This window comes from Suricata suricatta, chromosome 16, assembly GCF_006229205.1.
Source record: "Suricata suricatta isolate VVHF042 chromosome 16, meerkat_22Aug2017_6uvM2_HiC, whole genome shotgun sequence".
Taxonomy (NCBI): Eukaryota; Metazoa; Chordata; class Mammalia; order Carnivora; family Herpestidae; genus Suricata; species Suricata suricatta.
In genome coordinates, this window is record NC_043715.1 from 3,389,261 (window position 1) to 3,410,839 (window position 21,579).

General features: G+C 60.6%; 2 protein-coding genes across 6 annotated transcripts in view; one reads left to right on the top strand and one right to left on the bottom strand.

The window, feature by feature from the left end:
- The first annotated feature begins 322 nt into the window (after positions 1 to 322).
- Positions 323 to 11,967, top strand: FAM92B (family with sequence similarity 92 member B). Of its 3 annotated transcripts, XR_003903776.1 has the most exons (10): positions 323 to 583; positions 1,807 to 2,041; positions 4,212 to 4,280; positions 4,355 to 4,456; positions 4,603 to 4,608; positions 5,311 to 5,415; positions 8,250 to 8,363; positions 10,038 to 10,158; positions 10,817 to 11,019; positions 11,194 to 11,967. XR_003903776.1 is itself a non-coding variant. In XM_029925329.1 (9 exons), exons 1-9 carry the CDS (start codon positions 564 to 566, stop codon positions 10,966 to 10,968), a joined length of 924 nt encoding a protein of 307 aa, XP_029781189.1. In that variant the 5' UTR covers positions 323 to 563; the 3' UTR covers positions 10,969 to 11,967. The 3 variants fall into 3 exon arrangements, 2 of the variants coding, with proteins under 2 accessions (XP_029781189.1, XP_029781190.1); XM_029925329.1 differs by having other exon boundaries at positions 10,817 to 11,967; XM_029925330.1 differs by having other exon boundaries at positions 10,057 to 10,158; positions 10,817 to 11,967.
- Positions 11,968 to 19,695: 7,728 nt separating this feature from the next.
- KIAA0513 (KIAA0513 ortholog) overlaps positions 19,696 to 21,579 on the bottom strand; it is a 56,867-nt gene continuing 54,983 nt past the window's right edge. For all 3 annotated transcript variants that reach the window (XM_029924127.1, XM_029924126.1, XM_029924128.1), the window contains 2 exons: positions 21,168 to 21,262; positions 19,696 to 19,973 (listed from right to left, as the gene is read on the bottom strand). In XM_029924127.1, coding sequence (XP_029779987.1) covers positions 19,924 to 19,973; positions 21,168 to 21,262 — 145 coding nt within the window. In that variant the 3' untranslated portion in view covers positions 19,696 to 19,923. The remainder of the gene's footprint in view (positions 19,974 to 21,167; positions 21,263 to 21,579) is intronic.

The following is a 21,579-nucleotide window of genomic DNA, read 5'->3' on the forward strand; positions in this document are numbered from 1 at the left end:
GGTAATAAAATGAGCATTGACACCTTAAAGACACCCCTTGGGACTGCTGGCCCCCCAGTCGCTGCACGGCTTTGGGGCCCCCCAGGCTGACGCTGTGTCTCTCCATACGCCCCTTTGAGTAGCCAGGTCTCCTAGGACCCTGCCGGCCACTCCCAGGCATCTGGGGAAGGCTGGGGGGCCACCCCTCTTGGCTGAGGAAGGACCCTGAGCGTGCAGGCTGGGCCACAAGCAAGTCGCCCCAAGTCCGCTGCCTGCTGCCTCGTGAGACCCCCACATGCCAGGTTCCGCAGAACCTCCGCCCTCAGATGAAGAGTGGGGGGCTCTTGGGGACCCTCCCGCAGCCAGTGCAAGGCTGGGAGGGGCTGGCCTGGGAGAGGTTGCCAGGCACCCAGCTGGGGCTCCTCCCAGGGCGCTGTGGGGCGGCCACGTTGCCTGGCGACCAGGTGGCCGCGTCCCTGGAGCCCAGACCACACAGTTGTGCGCAGCCCTGCCAGCTTCTCCCAGGGACCCCTGGGGCCCGCCCTTATCCCCTTAGACAAGAACAGCTGGTGCCTCCGGTCACAATGAGCATCGTCCTCTCCAGGTGAGTGGCCCTGCTGGTCGTGGCCGTGGCCGGGGTGGGGGGTGGGGGCTGCAGGGGTGTGGGGCCTGGTGCACCGAGAGACCGGGGCACAGCTGGACAGCCGGGGGCGGCCAGTGGTGAGGGGTGCTCTCCCTCTCACACGACCCCACCTTGAGGTCGAGGGAAGGCAGGGCTCGAGACCAGGGAAGCTTCCAGAATCTGGCCTCCGCTGCTCCAGCATTCTTGCCCTCGACTCTGGGGAAGCCTAACCCACAGCGTCCATCCCCCCCTTTCCCTCCTTCATTTCCACCTGGGAACCCTCCCTCCGAGCCTCGGGGCCCCTGTGGGACCGCCCCTGACCGCACTGCCTCCGGCGGGGCTCTAGGGGGCCCTCTCACACCTCGCGCGCCCCGCACTTGTTCCGTGCCTGGTGCCTCCGGGGGTCCTCAACTCAGGCGGCCCCCCAGCCACCCCGTGAGCTTTAAAAATGCAGCCCCATTAATAACAGGGGGCCGTGCGCCCTGACCAGAGGCCTGGGGGCTTGAGTACTTTCCGCTTAGTTTTTCTGTAAACTTGAAACTGGCCTCCTAAAAAAAGTTTATTTTTTTTAAATGTTTATTTATTTTTGAGGGGGGGGGAGAGAGTGTGAGCAGGGGAGGGGGAGGGGCAGAGCGAGAGAAGGAGACACAAAATCGGAAGCAGGCTCCAGGCTCCCAGCTGTCAGCACAGAGCCCGACGCGGGGCTCGAACCCACAGACCTGAGAGCACGACCTGAGCTGAAGTTGGAGGCTTAACTGACTGAGCCACCCAGACACCCCTAAAATTTATTCATCTTAAAAAAACCTTGGGGCGCCTGGGTGGCTCAGTGGGTTGGGTGTCCAACTTCGGCTCAGGTCATGATCTCGCGGTCCGTGGGCTCAAGCCCCGCGTCGGGCTCTGTGCTGACAGCTCGGAGCCTGGAGCTTTCTTCACATTCTGTGTCTCCCTCTCCCTCTGCCCCTCCCCTTGGGGGGGAGGGGCCCCGTAGCCAGGGACGGCTGGAATATGGAGGCCCCACTGAGGGTCCAGGGAGGGTCAGGCTGGGTTCGCATTCCTGCTGCCCATTTGACCAGCCCTGCCACCTGGCTGGTGTCCGAATCCGCCTTGGAACCAGGAGGGAGGGGCCAGGCGCCTGGCTGGGTGGAAGGTGAGGGGCGGGCGACCCCCAGGGCCCGGAACAGCCGCTCAGGGCCCCGCCTCCCCAGGGACAGCCCAGTGAGGGTGATGGAGCGCACGGTGACTGACGCCGAGAAGCACTTTGGCCAGTTCTGCTCGACGCTGGCCGCCTACACCCGCAGGACGGCCCGGCTGCGGGACAAGGCGGACCAGCTGGTCAGACAGCTCGCTGGCTTCGCCAGCACGGAGAACCCGGAGATGCGGGCCACCGTGAGGAACTTCGCCGAGGACCTGGCCAAGGTGCAGGATTACCGGCAGGCCGAGGTAGGCGGGGGGCCCCTGCTGGCCTGGTGGTCAGGTCGGGGCTGGAGCCGCACTGCGGGGCCACAGCTGCAAGCCACGTCCCTTCCAGGGGCGTCCCTGGGAAGGGTCACTGATATCACCCTCTCCCGGGGGTCCCACCTCCCTTTATGGGGCTGAGAGCCTGGAGGCCGCATGGGTTGGATAAAGGGCACACACAATAGGGAGACCCAGGAGGCTGGGCCCGGAGGCTGCCCAGGGCCCAGGACCTAGAGAAATCCTGGCGGGCGGCCGTGAAGAGGCAGCCCAGAGTCAGGGAGAGAACTGCAGATAAAAGTCATTTGCCAGCAAAGCCAAGTCCTCTCTACGATCAGAGGAAAGAACCAGGTTTTCTGTTGTTTTTTTGTTTTGTTTAAAAAAATTATTTTAATGTTTATTTATTTTTGAGAGAGAGAGAGACAGGGTGTGAGCAGGGGAGGGGCAGAGAGAGAGGGAGACACAGAATCTGAGCAGGCTCCAGGCTCCGAGCTGTCAGCACAGAGCCCGACGCGGGGCTCAAACCCACAAACCGTGAGATCATGACCTGAGCTCAAGTTGGACGCTCAACCGACGGAGCCCCCCAGGCGCCCAGACCAGGTTTTCTTTTGAATAAGCACGAAAGGAGACTAACACCGCGGGCAGTCGGTAAGCGATGGCACACAGAAAGCTCACTCCCTACACAGCCAGACAGAAATGACCCCCCGCCCCCACTGCCAGCGCGGTCTCGGGACAGATGACGGGTCTCCGGGGAGGGGACTAGACGGCACTGTTTGTCCCTCCGCAGCCTGTGTCAGCAAATCGCCTCTCTCTGAAGGAAAAGCAGAACTTCTGTGACAAACAGGTGTCGCAGCTTGGGGCTGGGCACCTGGACAGAGTCCTTGGAGACCTGTCCTCCTTGCTGTTTCAAAGAGAGGACCACCGTCCCTGCTTATAAACCATCAGGAATCCTCTGCAGCTTCTAAAATGGGTTTACATACATCCCAAGGGGCAGAGGAAGGATTGATAATGGCAGGTCTTCTAAGAAGAAAATGCTGTAAGGAAAGCGAGAGGGAAGGTCCCTTTTCCTTTGGGCTCCTGGGAAAATTATTATTTTTTTAATTAAAATTTTTTTAATATTTATTTTTTTTAACTTTTTAAATGTTTTTTTATTTATTTTTGAGAGACAGCATGAGCAGGGAGGGTCAGAGAGAGAGACAGAATCCGAAGCAGGCTCCAGGCTCTGAGCGAGCTGTCAGCACAGAGCCCAACGTGGGGCTCGAACCCACGAACTGTGAGATCATGACCTGAGCCAAAGCCGGATGCTTAACCAACTGAGCCCCTCAGGCGCCCCTAATATTTATTTTTGAGAGAGAGACACACACAGAGTGTGAGCGGGGGAGGGGCAGAGAGAGCGGGAGACACAGGCTCTGAGCTGTCAGCAAAGAGCCCAACGTGGGGCTCAAACCCACAAACCATGAGATCATGACCTGGGCTGAAGTCAGCCACTTGACTGAGGCCCCCAGGCGCCCCTATTATTATTTTTTTAGATTTGTATTTATCCTACAGGATAGGGAAAAGGAAGGGGCTTGGGGGGATTCCAAGACGGGACTCCCAGCTGGCAGGACAAGTTTTCAGCCCCCCCCCTCCCCCCGACCACTGGTGGTCAAGGCTTCCACTTCCCCTAGGAATTTGCTAGAAATGCAGATTCTTGGGCCTCACTGAGAAGCTGCTGAGTCAGCGCCCCTGGGGGGGCGGGTCCTGGCGATCAGGGTCTTAAGGAGCCCAGGGGAAAGGGGTGGGGGACTCCTACTCCTGTCATTAGGCACTGAGTCAGGAGTGAGGCTTCCCCCTCAAAGCCTGTGATGTGCCCTCAGGGGCCGCGGAGTGCACTTGGCTCTCAGGTCTGAACCCCCAGCAATTCCGTGTTCCAAGCGGGTCTGTTTAGCCCCCACATGCGAGCGTGAGGCAGTCTGGAGAACCGAAACAGCAGAGGGTCCCAGGGAACGGTCACAAACCCCTCGGTGGACACAGTCATTACACCCATTTTACAGGAGAGCAAACATTATACCCATTTTACAGGTGAGCAAACAAGGCCCCTGTGATGAAATGTACTGCCTTTGGGGGCCTCTGGGAGGCTCCGTCCGCTCTTACTCTCTGCATGTCCACACTCCCCCAGGTCGAGAGGCTGGAGACCAAGGTCATCGGGCCCCTGAAACTCTATGGCGCCCACATCAAGCAGACACGGGTAAGAGAGGGGCCCTGGCCCGCCAGGTCTGGCCCACCCCGACATCCAGGAAACGGCCTTCCTCCTTCCTTTAGGCCGAGATCAAGAAGTTCAAGCGAGTCCAGAAGAACGAGATCAAGCAACTGGAAAAGCTGGAGAAACTGAGGCAGAAGTCCCCCTCAGACAGGCAAACTATCGTATCCTTCACGGGATGCTGGGCCTGAGGCTGCAGGGTCAGAGCGGGCATTGGCCGAAGGTGTCCTGGGGGCGGGGCGTCCTGGGGGTGGGGCGTCCTCAGGGCGGGGCTGTGGCTCAACCTGCTCCTTAACAACACCTTTCTCAGTCCCAGGTGAGTGCCCCGCGCGTGGGGCTCGCAATGCAAGTCCGAGGTGCCAGGCCAGCAGCGGCTGGGGGCCAGGGGGCACGGGCAAGCCAGTGAGTCTCCGTCCTTGCCCCCATCGCCTTATCAGGGCTGCGCGCTCAACGCTCACCGGAGGTGGGCACGTCTAGCCCCAAACCCCTTGTCTAGATGAGGAGACCTAAAGAGGTGACCTGCCCTGGGTCACCCCAGGGGCCGGCCGGGACCTCTACTCCGAGGGTGCCTAACTCTAAAATCCAGGTTCTTCGGGTGCCTGGAGTGGACGCGGGTCATATGACTTAAGCCCCTAAGAACCATTTCATGTGCAAGAATGAATTATCATCGAAAGCGGAGCACCTGTTAGAGTAACAGCTCGGCCAGTGCCCACTGTTTAATTCTTGCAACAACCCCGCAAAGCAGCTGTTGTGACCGTCCCCTGTGTATAAGCAAAGAAAGTGAGGCTCAGAGAGGTTTAGCGGCTTGCCCAGGGTCACACAGCTAGTAAGGAGGTCTGTCCAAGCAGCGCCTGCCCCTTTCAGCACAGTCCTACTACTCGGCCTTTCCTGTGAGGGCCAAATTGGCAAGAGACGTCCACGAGGCCAGGGAGCCGACCCAGAGCAGAAACTGGAAATGACCTAGAATAGTGCCTAGAGGCCAGAACCGCATGGTGACGCTGCCCACCTCCGGGGCCAGGCAGAGACCAGCGTGCAGAGGGCCTCGGCGGACGCCGGCCGCATCACCCGCCAGCTGGAGGGCATGATCGACGCCTTCCAGAAGCAGAAGCTGAAGGACTTTCAGGTAGGGGCAGTCGGCCCGGTGTTAGAGGTACTCTGGCCTTGAGGAGTGTGTGTGTGTGTGCACACGCCTGCTGGTGTCTGCAGGAGTGTGCGTGTGCACATGTGCGTGTGAGCCCGGATGTGTGCAGGTGAGCTTGGGTGAACCCCTGTTCCCCGGGCTCCCAGGACAATGAATCCGGGCCTGATGGTGGCCGCGTAGGACTCACAGATCCGCCTCCGGGCACCCAGGCCCAGCCCCCCCCCCGGGGGTCTGGCAGACTTTGTCCCCCCAACGCCCCTCTTTTCCACGGGAGGACCCACAGCATCTGCCCTCACTCCCTCCCCCTTTCCTCGCCCTTCGTTGAGCGAGCCATGGTTAGGCGCAGGGGTTGGGCACCGGAACTTTCTCCTCCTGCCTCTCCCCACCCCTGCCCCCTGCACTGCAACCCGGACTCCTGAACCCAGATCCCCAGCTGGTCACAGAGGTCCCTGCCCCCACTCTCGATCCCCCATCCAGTGCCTTTGCCAAGGTGCAGCCCCGGGGGGACCTCACAAGAGGCAGCTGTAATTTGTCATACCTGGGTTCAGTGCCCTCCCACAGCTCCCCTTATTCTAAAGATAAAGGTGGAAATTCTCCCCCAAGCCTCTAGAAGCCCCCCACCCCCGCCCCGCAGAGCCTTATCTTGGCCGCATCACTCCAAGCTCAAGTGCGCCAAACCCTGAGACGCACCCCAGTGCCTTTGCACAGGCTGTGCCCCTCTGCCCGGAAGGCTTTGCCCTTGCTCTGCATCAAGTTAATACCTCCTCATCTCCAGGGAAAGTCCCCTGGACCCCCCAGCCCATCCAGCCCTGACGTTACCTCATCACTCTGCTCCCTCTGGGGTCAGTAACCCCGGGTGGGTGGGGGTAGGGGCAGATTAATTATATTTTTAATCCACTCATTAATCCAACAAATGCTAAATACACACCTACTATGTGCTGGGCGCAGGGCCTGGTGCTGGGACACCACAGCCGGGAAAGGAAGGCCCCTGTCCTCATGAAGTTGACACACATGCCACTCATTAGGGAGTGAAGAGCGTGGGGTGCAACTCGCTGTTTCACGTGCCCCCCCCGACAGGGTGCACCACAGGGCACGCACGCGGGGGCGCAGCACGGCGCCTGGCTGCGTGTCCCCTGCCGGGTCCCCGCACAGGCCCGGGGCCACACTCAGTGAGTGGGACATGAACGGACAATGAGGCGAGCACGTGAGGGCAGCGGCGGTGACCCTGCTCCGCGCCCGGGTCGCAGGCAGGACCTGAAACCACCAGCGGACCGCCATCGGGCATCTGACGTCTGTGAGGCCGGTGGGTTTACACCCGCGAGAGGTTAGCACGGGATTCTTGGCCTCCACAGGTAGGGGCCAACAGACGCACGCGGTCTAAAACGGGCCCCTTTACACTTTGGGGACCGAGTGTGTACGAGGCACCTGCCCAGACCATCCCCTAAAAAGCCCTCCCGGTCCTGAAAGAGGAAACAAAACTGAGCAACTCAGAGCTGTAAGGAAGGACGCCCACCGTGTCAGTGCTGGGTCCCGCTTCTACTACAACGGTCACAGCGGCAGGCGCTCGCTGGCTCCGGTCACAGCTGGGAGGGACGCCTTCGTGCGGCCAAGCGTGCCCAGACCCTCCTCCGGGGCTGCCGCGAACACAGACCACCTCACGGCGGGGCCGCAGAGCTTGCGTTTCCAACAGACTCCGCGGTGGGGCTGGTGTTGACTCGGGGATGCGGTCAGGGCTGTGGGGCTCGGTGAGCCGGGACCACACTTGTCCCTGCGGTGCGGACGAGGTCACTGAGGGCCAGAGAGGCCACATGCCCGTAAATGGCAGAAGATGACCGCCCTCTTGAATCCCAGGTCAGCTTCCCAGGGGCAGAAGGGAGGGGGCAGGATGCAGGTGTCCCCATCACTGCCTTGGCCTTGGCCCCTCTCCCCTCCTGAGCTGGCCCCGGGGACTTCCTTGTTTCCCACGGGCTCGTCCCCCAGCACCAAGCCTGGGTCCTGCTGAGGCCCAAAGTAGACTGGGAGCCTATGCTAAGGCCCGGCACACAGTGGGAGCTTATGTGAGGCCCGGCACACAGTGGGAGCTTATGTGAGGCCCAGTACACAGTGGGAGCTTATGTGAGGCCCAGTACACAGTGGGAGCTTATGTGAGGCCCAGTACACAGTGGGGCCTTATGTGAGGCCCGGTACACAGTAGGAGCTTATGTGAGGCCCGGCACACAGTGGGAGCTTATGTGAGGCCCAGTACACAGTAGGGCCTTATATGAGGCCTGGCACACAGCAGGCACTTATGTGAGGCCCGGCACACAGGAGGAGCCCCCACTGGGGCTGGCATGCAGGCGGAACTCTGTTCGAGCTTGCTGAGCAGAGCCGAACCATCTGACCTAGGGAAGCCGAGATCTCCACCTCAGAATTACATTATGAGGGGCTGGCTTCACAGGTTTTGAGGTCTCTCCAGGAAGATCCGCTCACAGCCCATGGGTGACTGAGGCCAAAGGTGTCATAGCCATCAACCTGTAGACACCTGTCCCCAGAGGGAAGCAAAGACTGCGCAGATGAGCCCAGGTGACAGGGCAGAGCAGAGCACGTCCCTGAGAAAGTGACGGGGAGACAGGGGCCCTGAACTTCCGGAACAACGCCTGTGCGAGGCAGCTTCCGAACGGGAACGCGGTGCCTGTCCAAACAGAAACAAAAGTAACGTTGGCCTCGGACCCTCCCCTAAGGACAACCGACAGTCCCCGCCCCGGGTCCCCACGTGCAGGATGGCCCCAGCACTTCCCTTCTGATAGTGTGTGAAAATCCTGCTTTTCTCCCCATAGAAAATTTTTTCAGACTTCGTCACCATTGAGATGGTCTTCCACGCCAAAGCGGTGGAGGTGTATTCCAGTGCCTTCCAGACCCTGGAGAACTACGACCTGGAGAGAGACCTCGAGGTATGCTGCGTCTCCCACCCGACGGTGTGGGGCTGCATTTGATTTCCGTAGTCTTGATTCAGAAACGGTGTTTATTGGCAACATTTTACGACGGTTATAACTTTGAAGACTCACTCTGATGAATCCTTTCAAATCCCTGCCTCCGGGCGCCCGGGCGGCTCGGGTGTTTGTTAGGCGTCCAGCTTCAGCTCAGGTCATGACCTCGTGGGTCCGTGGGTTTGAGCCCCGCATCGGGCTCCGTGCTCACAGCACGGATCCCGCTTGGGGTTCTCTCTCCCCCTCTTTCTCAGCCCCTCCCCCGTGCAGAGCTCTATCCCTGTCTCTCTCAAAAATAAATGAGTAAACTTAAAAAAAACCCTTAAAAACAGGCACACAAGGGGCGCCTGGGTGGTTCTGTCCGTTCAGCGTCGGACCCTTGATTTGCCTCAGATCGTGATCTCACAGTTCACAAGACTGAGCTGCACCTCCCCCTCCCCTACTCGTTCTCTCTCTTCCTAAACAAAAATTTTAAAAAGACCCAGACACATAAATCAACGGTGACGAAGAGAACGCCAGGCTGACGCCTGCTCCGGTCTGGACGCAGACAAAGTGCTTCTTATCCCCGCCGATCTGAAGCGCGTCAAGCACGAGGGCACTGACCAGAACACGCCGCACACCCAGGGCTGGGAAACCGCCAACTCCGGCGGTGACTATCTCCCGTGGCCCTGGGGCCGCTGGGCTCAGCTGGGTGGCCTTGTGTGGGTCTTTCCGTGGTTTTCAGTCGGCTGAGAGCTGGGGCTGGAGTCACTTCACAGGCTTCCGCACCGTATCTGGTCGGTGACGGCCATTATCCGGGTACAGGACAGGCCTCTTGGTGTGCAGGGTTCCGCGGGCCCCTCGTTCCACGATTACTAAGCATTTCAAGGGGCGCCCGGGAGGCTCAGCTGGTTGAGCGTCCGACCTCCGCTTGGGTCCTGATCTCACAGTTCGTGGACTTAAGCCCCGCGTCGGGCTCTGTGCCGACAGCTCAGAGCCTGGAGCTGCTTCGGAGTCTGTGTCTCCCTCTGTCTCCGCCCCTCTCCCCCAGCTAGCACTCAGTCTCTGTCTCTCAAAAATAAATAAAAACGTTAAAAATTAAAAAAAAAATTGAAACGGTGACAGCAGAGCGTTAGGCTGACCACAGGGCGCTTCCGCACTCGGGGCCCGGGGCTGCGCAAAGCCGGACCTGCGCGGGCCCCAGTGCCGCCTGCGGCCCGAATGCCTCGCCCGCCGAGGCCTCGCCAGGCCGCACGGCGCGGGTCGAAAGCAAGCATCCGGTAACGGAAGCGGGCGGGGAATGTCACCCTTCATGGGTCTCTCCTGTCCCAGTCGGTTTCTGAGACGTGAGTCTGTCACTAAGGACATTTCCAAGGGGACAACTGTGTCCCGGGTCCCTCCACCTCGGGAGGTCATCTGCAGACTGAATAGACTCTGGTGCCTTCACTCCGCTCCATCATGTTCTTCTAGAAGCGAGAGCAAGCTCTAATTTTCCAGTGTGACCACGGATGTGTTACCTAGCCTCTCTGGGCCTCGGGGTCCCTCTCTGTAAAACGGGGTGACAGCCCTACTGCAGACGGCACAGGAGGCCTGCAGACCCGGGACAGGTGGGGGTGATGCCGGCTGGGCACCTCCTTCTTCCCCCTCACCCCCGCCCAGCCCGCTCTCTCCTCGGCAGGATTTCAGAGCCAAGATGCACGGGGTCTATGGACATCACGACGCGCGGCCCCTCAAGGACACTGTCTCCTCCCCGGCTGTCCCGTGGTCTCTCCCTGGCCAGGTGCGCACCGGGGGTGGGACCGTTAATCCCGTGACAAAGGGGAGGCCATCAGAGAAGAGGGGTTTGTGTAGGATGCAGAGAAGGCGGCCCTGCTTGGGGGACGCAGACCTGCGCCAGGTCCGGATGGCCTGCAAGGCCGCCAGCACGGGTCCTGAGTGCCCCCTAGAGGCGTCCTGAAGTCTGTCGGCTTGGGAAGCGAGGGCTCTGCTCAGGCCGCGCCTGTGTCCCTGCCCTCCCTGTCACCTCTCAGCGCAGGAAAGCGCACTTCTAGTTCTACAGGAAAACCTCTCCGCGCTCACCCAAGTAAGATAAACAAGGACTCTAAGTAGGGTAGGGTTAGTCACCCAGGGAGTGGGGGACACAGCCGAGGGGGCAGGGAGTGTCTCCTGGCTTTCTGACTAATTCTAACGGCAGGGAAGCAAGGAAGTACGGCCCCCGGATACACCACCCGGGTCCAAACCCACTGCTCCCAAGCTGTGTGACCTCAGGAAAGGTCCTTAACCTCTCTGTGCTTTCGAGGCCTGACCTGCAAAGCAGGGCTAAGAACAGTATCCCCTTGTGGGGCTGTGCTGAGTGTCAGGCCAACAAACTGGCACGAAGCGCTAAGAGGGCCCGATCCTCGTCACCGCCCTCGTCATTACTGACTGTTCTTACTCAGGGCGCCCAGACCAGCCTGCGGAGCCAGACGGGGGAAGAGGAGGGGAGCGTGGACGAGTCCGCCGAGGACGACGCCCTGGAGGACCTCCGAGGACGCGGGCAGGATCGCCACCAATAGGACCAGAACTCCCCAGATGGAGAAACGGGGGCTGAGCCCAGACACCCCGGTCTAGGGTGCGCTGGGGGCCCTGCGGGGGGCTCTGGGTAAGGCACGTGCCCTCTGGGCCTCAGTTTCCTCATCTGTACAAAAGGGGCGATCTCGCTGACCTCACAGGGCGCTCTGGGGGTCACTGTGCCCAGCGCGGGGCCTGGTACAGACAGGTGCGCGATGCACGTGCGCTTACCCTGGATCGTGCTGGATCTCCTTTCCCACCTTAGGACCAGGGCGTCTCAAGGGCGGATTAGCCTCCGGGGCTGCTGTGACAAAGCGCCACAAACTAGGGGCTCAGACAATAGGAGTTCAGGCTCTCGCAGCTCCAGAGGCCTGAGGTCTGAGAGCAAGATGTGGGCACAGTGCGCTCCAGGCCTCGTCCCCAGCTTCCGGTGGCCGCTGGCCATCTTTAGGGTCCCTTGGCCTACAGACAGGACACGCTGACCTTTGTCTTCCTCCTCACGTGGCCTCCTCCCTGCGCGAGTGTATCTGCATCCAAACTCCCTCGTTCTATAAAGACCCGTCTTGCTGGCGCAGGGATGCACCTAACTACATCTACGACGTGTGTGACCTCATCCGAGCTAATTATATCTACAAAGACTGTTTCCAAATAAGGCCACATTCGGAGGCACTGGGAGTGAGCATCTCAACGTAGGGGTTGGGGGGACGTGAGTCACCCCGAACACGCGTGTGGGCACGACCTTGGGACCAGGACTCCTCACAGAAGGCTGGGGAGCTGGAGGTGGCAGAGGTGAGGAAGGGAGCGAACACCACGATTTTCTCACCAACCAAGTGGGGACGAGGACGTCCATGGGATCATCGCGGGACTAACATCCTCACCACGAGGCTTCTTATTACCCCAGATCCAGCTCCATGGCGCCTCCTCAGGGAAGCCCATCCTGATTCTACCAGAAAGACCACTCATTCCAAAAATAACTAAAACATTCTAGGGGCGTCTGGGCGGCTTGGTCAGTTGAGCACCTGACTCTTGGTTTTGGTGTGGGTCATGATGTTGCAGCTTTGAGGGTTCGAGCCCCACGTGGGGCTCCACACTGGCAGCACGGAGCCTGCTTGGGACTCACTCTCTCCCTGTGCCCCTCCCCTGCTTGCACTGTCTCTGTCTCTCTCAAAAATAAACTTTAAACATGTTTTAATAACTAAAACATTCTATGCTTTCTATATAATGCTTTATAAAACACATCATAGATTGTATTATATCTCACACATAGTCATGTTTTATAGCCTACGTCTCATACTTTTATATGTCTATGTGTGTGCACACGTGTGCCCGCCCCACCACACACACACAATGTCCCGACCCCACTGACAGTTTCTGAAGAAAACCGGCCGGGCTTAGTCGCCCGGCGGCCCCGGAGGCGGGTGGCCCCCGGCACACAGTACTTGCTGGCCCCAGAGCACCGGAAGGACCAACTTCCTGATTCCAGGGTTGGACTGAAGCCAGAGCCTTCCTCACCACCATCTCCGCTAAAGAAGGTCTGAATTTTTTGGCCACTGGGAAGAGCTTCTCTCTTTCTGGGCCCTAGAGGCAGAGGTGGGAGGTGGAGGGGAGGGGGACAGAGCGCCTTCTGGCCGCTCTCAGCACCACCAGATTTCCATGGTCCCCCCACGTTCTGTGTATGTTTTGCTTTTTCTCCCTTCCTCCCTGAAGGCGAACTCACCGTTGCTTTGGCCAGAGCAGTTGGCACAAGTGTCTGCAGGGGGAGAGGGCGCCGGCACCACTTCCGGGGAAGGACTGACCGGGTGGGTGGTGGCCTCATCGGACCGCGGGCGGGCAGAGAGGAGCCGCTGCTTGGGGACAGTGGGACTTTGGGGGAGCCGAGGGCAAGGCCTACTCGGGGAGGCCCAGGAGCCTTGAGGCGCTTGCTTTTCAACTGACCCACGGAGGACAAGGCCTACAAAGTGCCAGGGTCCGACCGGACCTGACGAGGACGCGCACGGGGTGCTCAGGGACCCGACGAGTCCACCCTGGCAGCATCCACGCTACCCGAAGGCGGCCAGGCGCACAGCGGCCCTGAGCAAAGTCCACAGAAGCTTCCAGAAGCAGAACACACAACCCAGGTGCACACGCGCGGAGCCCCAGGAGCCCCCATGGGCAAGGCCAAGGCGGAGGGAAAAGCGCAGCAGACCCGAGGCGTCAGGCTCCCGGCACCGAACCACACGCCGATCTGCAGCCACCGGTTGGAGGTGGCACCGCCGGCAGGAGGAGGCCACCGGGGACCCGCCAAGCGCCGTGCCACCGCTCTCAGCAGGGCCACGCCGGGCACTCTCGCCTGCCACCACCTTCTGAGCCCCTGGTTCCGCATCCGGCCCTCCCCGCCGCGGCCTTCCAAGACTCACCTCTCAGCCTGTGCTCACCTCGTCCTCCTCCTCCTCCCTCCTCTCGCGTGGCCTCACCTCCTCTTCCTCCCACATCTTCCCCTCCCCCTCCCATCTCCTCCCCCGCATCCTCACCTCCTCCTTCCTCCTTCGGAGACCCCGCTCCTGGCAGCATCCACATGACACACGAAGTCATGAAGCCCCGGGCACCTCCACAGTGGGGCTTGAGGTCGTGGGGCTCCTGTCACTGTCCTCACAGCCCACATTGTCCCAGACGCGCCTTCGCGGCATGAGGACACCCAGCTCGGGTCAGCGGGCACGCGGAGACGGGGCGGGAGCGGGAACACGCATGCGTGAGGTGGGGCCGCAGCACGCATGCGCAGGGCGGGTCGGCTGCCCCCTGTCGGCCCTCGGGGGCAGTGCAGGACGTCCCGCCACAGTCCCGGGGCGACCATGGCGCCTGCGGGGTCCCTTCCATGTTAAAATTCACCCTGCATGGAGCCAGATGTCCCAGGTCTTCCCCAAAGATAGTTCAGGTACAATGAACCGGAAACTGTATGGAATGAAATGAATGCAGCCACAAACACTACTACGGACACCGAAATTCACTCAAGACCGTCCACAGATAAATTTCAAATCTATAAAAATTCTAGAATAAATACAGAAGAAAATCTAGTGACCTAGGGTTTGGTGATGAGTTTCATTTCCAGATCTACTTAGCTTCCTTCGGGTACCCGGGTGGCTCAGTCAGTTACTCGTCCGACTTCCGCTCAGGTCATGATCTCACGGTTTGTGGATTTGAGCCCCACGTCGGGCTCTGTGCTAACAGCTCAGAGCCTGGAGCCTGTCTTCAGATTCTGTATCTCTCTCTCTCTCTGTCCCTCCCCTGCTCTCTCTCTCTCTCTCAAAAATAAATAAAACATTAAAAATAAAATAAATTGCCTAGTTTTGTGAATTTTGGAGCATGCATTTTAAATTTCATCCTACAACATTTAGACAGGAACACTTGGTCGTTTTTCTGTCTTGCATAGGTGGGAAGCCTCCTGAGGCGTCTCTCCCCGGGGTTCTTTCCCGTCGGGAGAGCGAAGGGAAGGACGGCAGTGGGACACACAGCCTTGTGCACACCGCCTTTGGTTCGCACAGGACCACCTAGGAGAGCTCATGTGCTCCTTCCCATTTTACAGATGAAGAAAGCGAGACTCAAAGAATGATTTAGCGGCCGGTGGGGAGGTGGAACGGGACCTGGCCTCTTTCCTCGGGCCACCCCATCCGCCCGACGCTCTGCGGCCCTAACGGGGTCCTTCCCCACCCACGTATCTGAAGCCCCTGCGTGGCCTGCTGCTTTTGGAGCATGGAGAGAAGGGGCAGACGTGACAGCCTGGGGTTGGGAGCACGTTTGCTCCGTGTTTGGCGAAGGGCGGGTGGCGTTCTCCAGACTGAGTGGGAGAACTGGGGACGTGGAGGTCGGGCTCTCACCCCAGCTTGCACCCCCATTACTCCCCCTCGGCCCCTTGGGCTAAGACCCCTTCCCTCAAACTCACAAACTATGAGATTGTGACCTGAGCCGAAGTTGGGTGCTCCGCCGACTGAGCCGCCCAGGTGCCCCGGCTACTGGCTTCGTCAGTAATAATTAGAAACAGAGCAAGCCCGACATTTCACAACACACGTCTGTCGCATCGCATTGGAAGGGACGGATAAAGGCACCCTGCTTCTGTCAGGGTGCCGCTGGGCCCCGCCTCCAGCTCCCCCTCCGAGCCCCTGAAACCCAGTGGAGGGGGGGCAGCTGGGGCTCAGAGGAGAAGCAGGATCGGGATTCCAGCCAGAAGGGCCTCCAGGATGCCCGGACTGAGGTCCCGTCTAGGGGCCCCCCAGCAGGCCCCTACACAGGCAAGGGGTCCTCGCGGATGCGTGAAAATGAAAATTAAACAGACCAGCTTTTTTTTTTTTAAAGATAATTTATTTGCGTTTCCACCTTCTGACAATCTGAGGTGCAATATAGAGACGTGTCGTTTTTTTCTTCACAGGAAACTGTTTTGATTTTAGCACTGTTCTGAGAGCTTCCGCCTTAAAATGCCATTTGTAGAACATCACCAAACGGGACACGCAGCTGCATCACTGCATCAGGAGAACACCCACGTCACTGAACTCTACCTGGGGGAGACGGAAAGGCCAGGTCTGGGCGTGGCGATGACAAGTTCAGGTCGGAGGGCCGCGGGCCGGGGAAGACACGATGCACACACATAGACGGTCACCGAAAGCCCCAGTGGAGGCCACAGTTTAGAACAAAGGCGGCGGACTGACTGTGTTCTAACACATTTACATATTTTAAGGGGACCTGAGCCTATTGTCTGAATTTCTAGCGTCTCCTAACATTCAAAGGCTTGGCTTAGCTTTCTCAAGGAATCTGCAGAAGGGACAGCCCCAGGTCTCACCCAAGCTGTCTCTAGCACAGGGGACGTCAGGACGCCCCCACCGTCAGAGCTGACATGTGGGAACAGTGCCTACCCGTCTCCTTCCATGAGCACGTGTCCAGGATCGGCGAGGGAACAGGGACAGTCCCCCAGTTCTGGGACTGACCGGGGGGTCGAGGGGGATTTCCCAGGGAGTGGCCCCCTTTGGCTAAAGTGCAGACCCCGTCAGGGGCAGCTCAGGAGGCTCCAGGTTACAACCAGCTCGGCTCTGACTTCGCCTTGTTGGAGCCGTCGATTCTGCAGGTTAGGAGACCCCAACGGCGTGGACACCCTGGGACAGGCCTGTGTGTGGAAGTTACTGGAAGCAGGGCAGACCCAGACCACCCTGTCTTCCAGAAATGACGAGCTCACCCGTTTCCATTAGTAACCAGGAGCCCTGAAAGGAGGGCACGGCCGTACTTGAACCTGGGGCCACGTGAGTCCCCCGCACGCAACTCGGTGGGGCTCCGTTCTGAGCTCTGGTCGGCTCGGGGAGCGCAGGCCAGCAGGCAGGGAACAGAGCATGCCGGCCGCCTGGAGGCCCTTCCGTCCCTCCCCGAGGAGTGGGACTCTCGGGCCTGGGGACAAGGGGAACGATGACATCCCTATTTGCAGCCACATGGTGACAAGGACGTATGGGACACGTGGCCTGTGTGGCTTTACCCAAGGTCTAAACCCTACACATTAGTACTAGGGGTGCTTCTAGCCAATACAGTTCCCCTTGTGGTGAGACTCACCCCGAGGATCCTGAGAAATAAATGGTTGCCAGGGAGCCTGGGGAGAGGCAGCGGAGCCCTGGGGGCAATGGTCCAAGAAAACGAGGAGGCTGGGGGGTGGGAGCGACCCCCAGCTGGCAGCTCGGCCCGTGACCGAGAACAGGGAGAAGAGGGGCCTGAACTGGTCAGGGGGCCTCTACCCCCTCTCCTGACTGGGCTCTGTCCCCTCCTGCCTCCTCCTTCTGGACCACAGACCCGCCTTCCCAAGCCTCCCCACTGGCCTGGGCAAAGGACTCGCGCCACCCCCACTCCCCCCCGACCCCCACCCCCGCGGCTGCCCAGGTGTCTGCAGTTTTAGGTAATTTGGTAATAAAGCTGATCCAACCTCACGGGTCCACCAGGACCCTCCCTAAATAAAAGCCAACCACTTAGGACGCGGCCTCGAGTAGGGAGGCCGGGCCCTCGGCTCGCGGCCGTGGTCACCGCGGTGAGACAGCCGCTTGCGACCCCGTTCATGGTGGGAACGCTGTACTTGTCGCACCGGAAGTCCGGAGTGCCAGGCGCTCTGCGGGATGAGTCAGCCACGCAAAGCAGTCCGTGGAGGCGTGGCCCTCGAGGCTGGGTCCTCTCTCCACGGCAATGAACCCCGCTGTCTAGCTGGCCTCTGAGAAGTCGGGGGACACCTGCTTTCAGCTCCCAAACAGGAGGGCAGAGAGAGGGGCCCTGGGTGCCTGTCCTAACCCCGGCTGGCCGGCCGGCTCACCTGGGTATCCTAGATTCTAATTTGGGTACAGAACTCAGGAAATGGGACTCTTTCCATTCCTCCTTTTGGCAATTTAAGAGCTAACCTTAGCAACCCCCCTTTTTTGGCAATAGGAAAATCATAGTTGACTCCATTTCACTGTACAAATAACTTAGACTATCAGAATCTGGCTCTCCTACCTTTGGTTAAACACACATGGACGAGGGTCCTGGCTCCCGGGGCCTCAGATGCCCACCTCCCCACCGCCCCTGAGAACAGCCAGGGAAAGTCTGAAACGCCACCGGGCCTTCAGAGCTTTCGACACTGCACCTGCCCAGACGGGAAGGTCTCTTCTTGGGTAAGATTCGATGCTTCCTGCACTGAGTCGACGGTTCCTGAGTTTACAGGAAGAGCTGGCGGAGCAGAGGGCCCTCGCCGCCCGCTGGGGCCTGCGAGCCTGCCCCCTGTCTGTGGCCGGGCCCCGAGGGAAGAGCCAGGAACAGAGGAAAACGCGGTGGGGCGAGCTGCCTGCCGACCTGCTTTCTAGGTGACACTGGCCAGAGGCACCGGAGGGTGCGGCGCTGCCACCAGGAGAGGGCATGGAGCCCTCGGAGGAGGACCCACGTCTCTGGGAGCATCTGAGCAAGTGCCGGGGTCAGGCCCATAGGGACGGCGGTGGGCGGGGGACGGGGCGGGGAGGGGACCCGGCGGGGAGGGGACCCAGCAGCCCTCGCTGTCACCTTCAACGGCTATTTTAAGAGGCCTGTAAGGGGTGGGGGAGGGGGGTCTCAGGATCATTTCTGAAGTTAAAGTGCTTGGAAAAGCCCAGAGAAGTCACAGCTGCATTTCCTTCCAGAGGCCACGAGGCCCCGCCGGCCCCACCCCAGCGGGAAAGGGCCCCCAGCACGCTGGGAACGTCTCAGGACCCACTTCTCTCCCTCCAGAAACCAGACCAAACTCCTATACAAAAATCTTATGTGTACACGGACAAGTCTTTCGTGCACCTCGGAGTAAGGTAATGTGCTTCAACTACTAAGAGATGACTGATAAAGCCAACGACACAGCAGCTACAGGGAGAGCCTTGCGGGGGCCTGGGACAGACCCCCCTGCGCGGCCGGGATTCTGCAGGGGGGGAGGGGAGCACAGCACACATCCGGGGCTCGGTGGGGGGCTGTAGGGGGAGACGCATCCTCTGAAGCAGGCATTGGAGGAGGGGCCCACAGAGCCATTGGTTCAGCGGAGGCACGTCCCTGGGGCCCAACACTGGCTGGGGGGCGGGGGGCCTCCAGTCCGTGTGACCCGCCCAGCAACGGGGCTGTGCTTTGTCTGGTGACACTGCCAGACAGGCTGATGTTGCACACACGCACACACACGCACACGCACACGCGCACACACGCGCACACACAAAGCCATCATAAAAACAGACCGAGTTTCGGGACGTCTCTGGCGGGCAGGCCGCGCACCAGCACACTCAGGTCACATGGCCTCTCCCGTCATCACCAAGATGTGCATGTGTGCTACCCCTCCGTTGGCGCGAGCTCATCTCTGGAATGTTCCAGGGAGGCACTGCACGAGGGAAAGCGTCCCAGCACCGGCTGTGCTCCAGAGGACACGGTAAGTAACGGCCGCGAGTTGGGGAGGTGGAGAGGGGACACGGGAGGGGAGGACAGGGGACGGGAAGAGCCCACCAGGCCGAGAGCAATGGCAGGCGCAGAGGGATCCGGGCTGACGGAAGGTCCCGCCGGGGGAGCCGCGTGGCGGATGCCCGTCCGTGGTGCCCGGTGGGAGCCCAGGGGGAGGGGCCGCGGTTCCCGGGCACCGGACGGGAGACGAGGGGGCGGCTGCAGGAACGGGGTCGACCCGAGTAGGGAGGTGGAGGCGTCGTCCCAAGGCCCCGCTAACGAGCCTCACAAGTACCACCGCGTCTGCACCACTGACAGACTTGCCCGTCTCTCTGTTTGCTTTCGGAAAGCGTGGCTGTCCTACAGCCACCAAGGAAACTTCCCTTTTCTGTGCCTCTTGGCAGGACACACAGTCCACGCTTCCCCCAGGGAGCGAGCGGCAGACCATCTGCGCCCCAGAAGGAAGCGGTCAGCCGAGCGGGCACGGCGCGGACGCCCGGCTGCTGGTGGGACTTGGCCCGGCCCGCGCCTCCCGCCGCCAGGGAAGAAGGTCTCCATCCCTAAGACAGGAAGTGTCTCTTTCCTCCCGGGCCTTCCTGTGACTCCAGTTCCCATCACGTGGTGGGGACCCGACACAGAGGCGGCAGCAGCACCACCTCCGTGGCCCGCCCCCTCGGCCCCCGACAGAGGGAGTTCCCAAGCGTGTCCCACCGCCGAGATCACGGCCAGGGACAGCCCGGGGTCCTGGCCAGCTCACGATGCCCTTCTCAGCATTCACACTTGCACCCCATCCTCTCTCTCTCTTGCTCCTCCACTCGGTCTTGTGTCACACGCCTGACACTCCAGAGTAGGGACAGTCACCTCGGTTTTGGCCATGTAATCCCAGGGACGCTTTGGCACGCGGATGGGGCAGCGGACAAGGCAGAGGGGAGGCAGGGAGGTCAGGCGACCGGAGTCTTCTAACTGCTAGTTCCCGGGCAGCGCGGGGTGGCTCTGGGTGCTGCCGACGTCATGCAGGGTCAGTGGGTGGGTGACAGGCGCCGCTGGCCCAGGACAGCCACGTGGACCCTCGGGCCACCTCCCGCGGCCTCTACTCGGCGGCCATCTGCTCAATGTGGTCGCTCAGTAGCTTGTACTGCTCTGGAAAAGAGAAGAGCGTTCGTGGTTGGGAGGGAGACGGCGACACAGGCAGGTGGGTCCCGCCCCGGCGTCCGGGCCCTGACAGAGCAGGACCTCGCGGGCAACGGCGATGCCCGGCCTCCGCAGGGACCCTGAGCCCTCGGCCGCTGGCACGCTGCCACTCAGGCAGCTGGCAGGGGGCTGCTCAGAAACGGGGTCAGGCCGGGGAAGGCACGGCACCACTGGACACCGGGCCGGGTCCCACACGCTGCCCGGCGCCGCGGGCTGATGATGACATTCCGTGACTTCCCAGGGAAGCGCCGGGCTTTCTCTGGCCTCCTCAGGCCGCTCCTCTGTGACCCCTCGAAAGTGGTGCAGCATGGGGGGCTGTTTCTTTTTTTTTTAATTTAGAAGGCTGGAATTTTTAAATTTTTTTTAACGCTTATTCATTTTTGATAGAAAGAGTGTGAACAGGGGAGGGGCAGAGAGAGAGGGAGACACAGAATCTGAAGCAGCTCCAGGCTCCGAGCCGTCAGCACAGAGCCCGACGCGGGGCTCGAACTCAGGAACCGTGAGATCATGACCTGAACTGAAGTCAGACGCTTAGCAGACTGAGTCCCCCAGGCGCCCCCAGTTTTTTTTTTTTAAGGAATACTGTGTGAATCCAAATACGCCTAACTGTTTAAGTGGAAGACCTTTTAGACCATGAGGGAAAATTGTGGAAGCAGGTGGAATGATCCGTAAAGGCTGGCCCGGCTAGTAGATCAGGGGGCTGACACACAGCATACCCTCTTCTGTCATGGAAGTCAGAGATTCTAGAAAAACCAAGACCCCCCTCTGCGCCCTCCTCCCCCGCCTGTCCCCACACTGCTCGTGACAGGCAGCTAGCGGTCGGAGCTTGGCCACTGTCAAGTTCAGTCTGAACACCAAGTTACGTCTTCATCTTTGACGCTGTTGTCAGCACTGAGCTGGTCAGCACCCTCTCCCCGGCCACCAAGCCCCACCCTGGCAGGTCCTGCCTGGCAGAAACGGGTTCCCCAGTACGGTGACAAGCGTCTCATGCACTTGCATCGATGGGAGTACAGGACCGTGACCCTGCTGGACAGTTCTGCATGTTTCTGGTTGAAACGGCAGCAATGCTTCATGGAGGGGGGGTCCCAGCAGGCCGAGCGCTGGCCCCGGAGCCCCACCCCCACCTGCCCCCGCCCTGCTCACCCTCGTCCAGGTTGCCGATCACCGCTTGCTTCTTCAGGAAGTCGCTGCACAGCTTCTGGTTCAGTCCGAACGCCAGCATGTTGTGCGTGAACGTGCTGGGGGGAGACGCAGGGCCTGGCACCCTTCCCGCTCCCTGGGGCCCGGCACCCCTCCTGCCCCCAGGGCCCGGCACCCCTCCTGCCCCCTGGGACCCTGCACCCCACCTGCCCCCCGGGACCCCACACCCCTCCTGCTCCCCAGGGCCCGGCACCCCTCCTGCCCCCTGGGACCCGGCACCCCACCTGCTCCCCAGGGCCCTGCACCCCTCCTGCCCCCAGGGCCCGGCACCCCACCTGCCCCCCGGGGCCCGGCACCCCTCCTGCCCCCCGGGACCCCACACCCCTCCTACTCCCCAGGGCCCGGCACCCCTCCT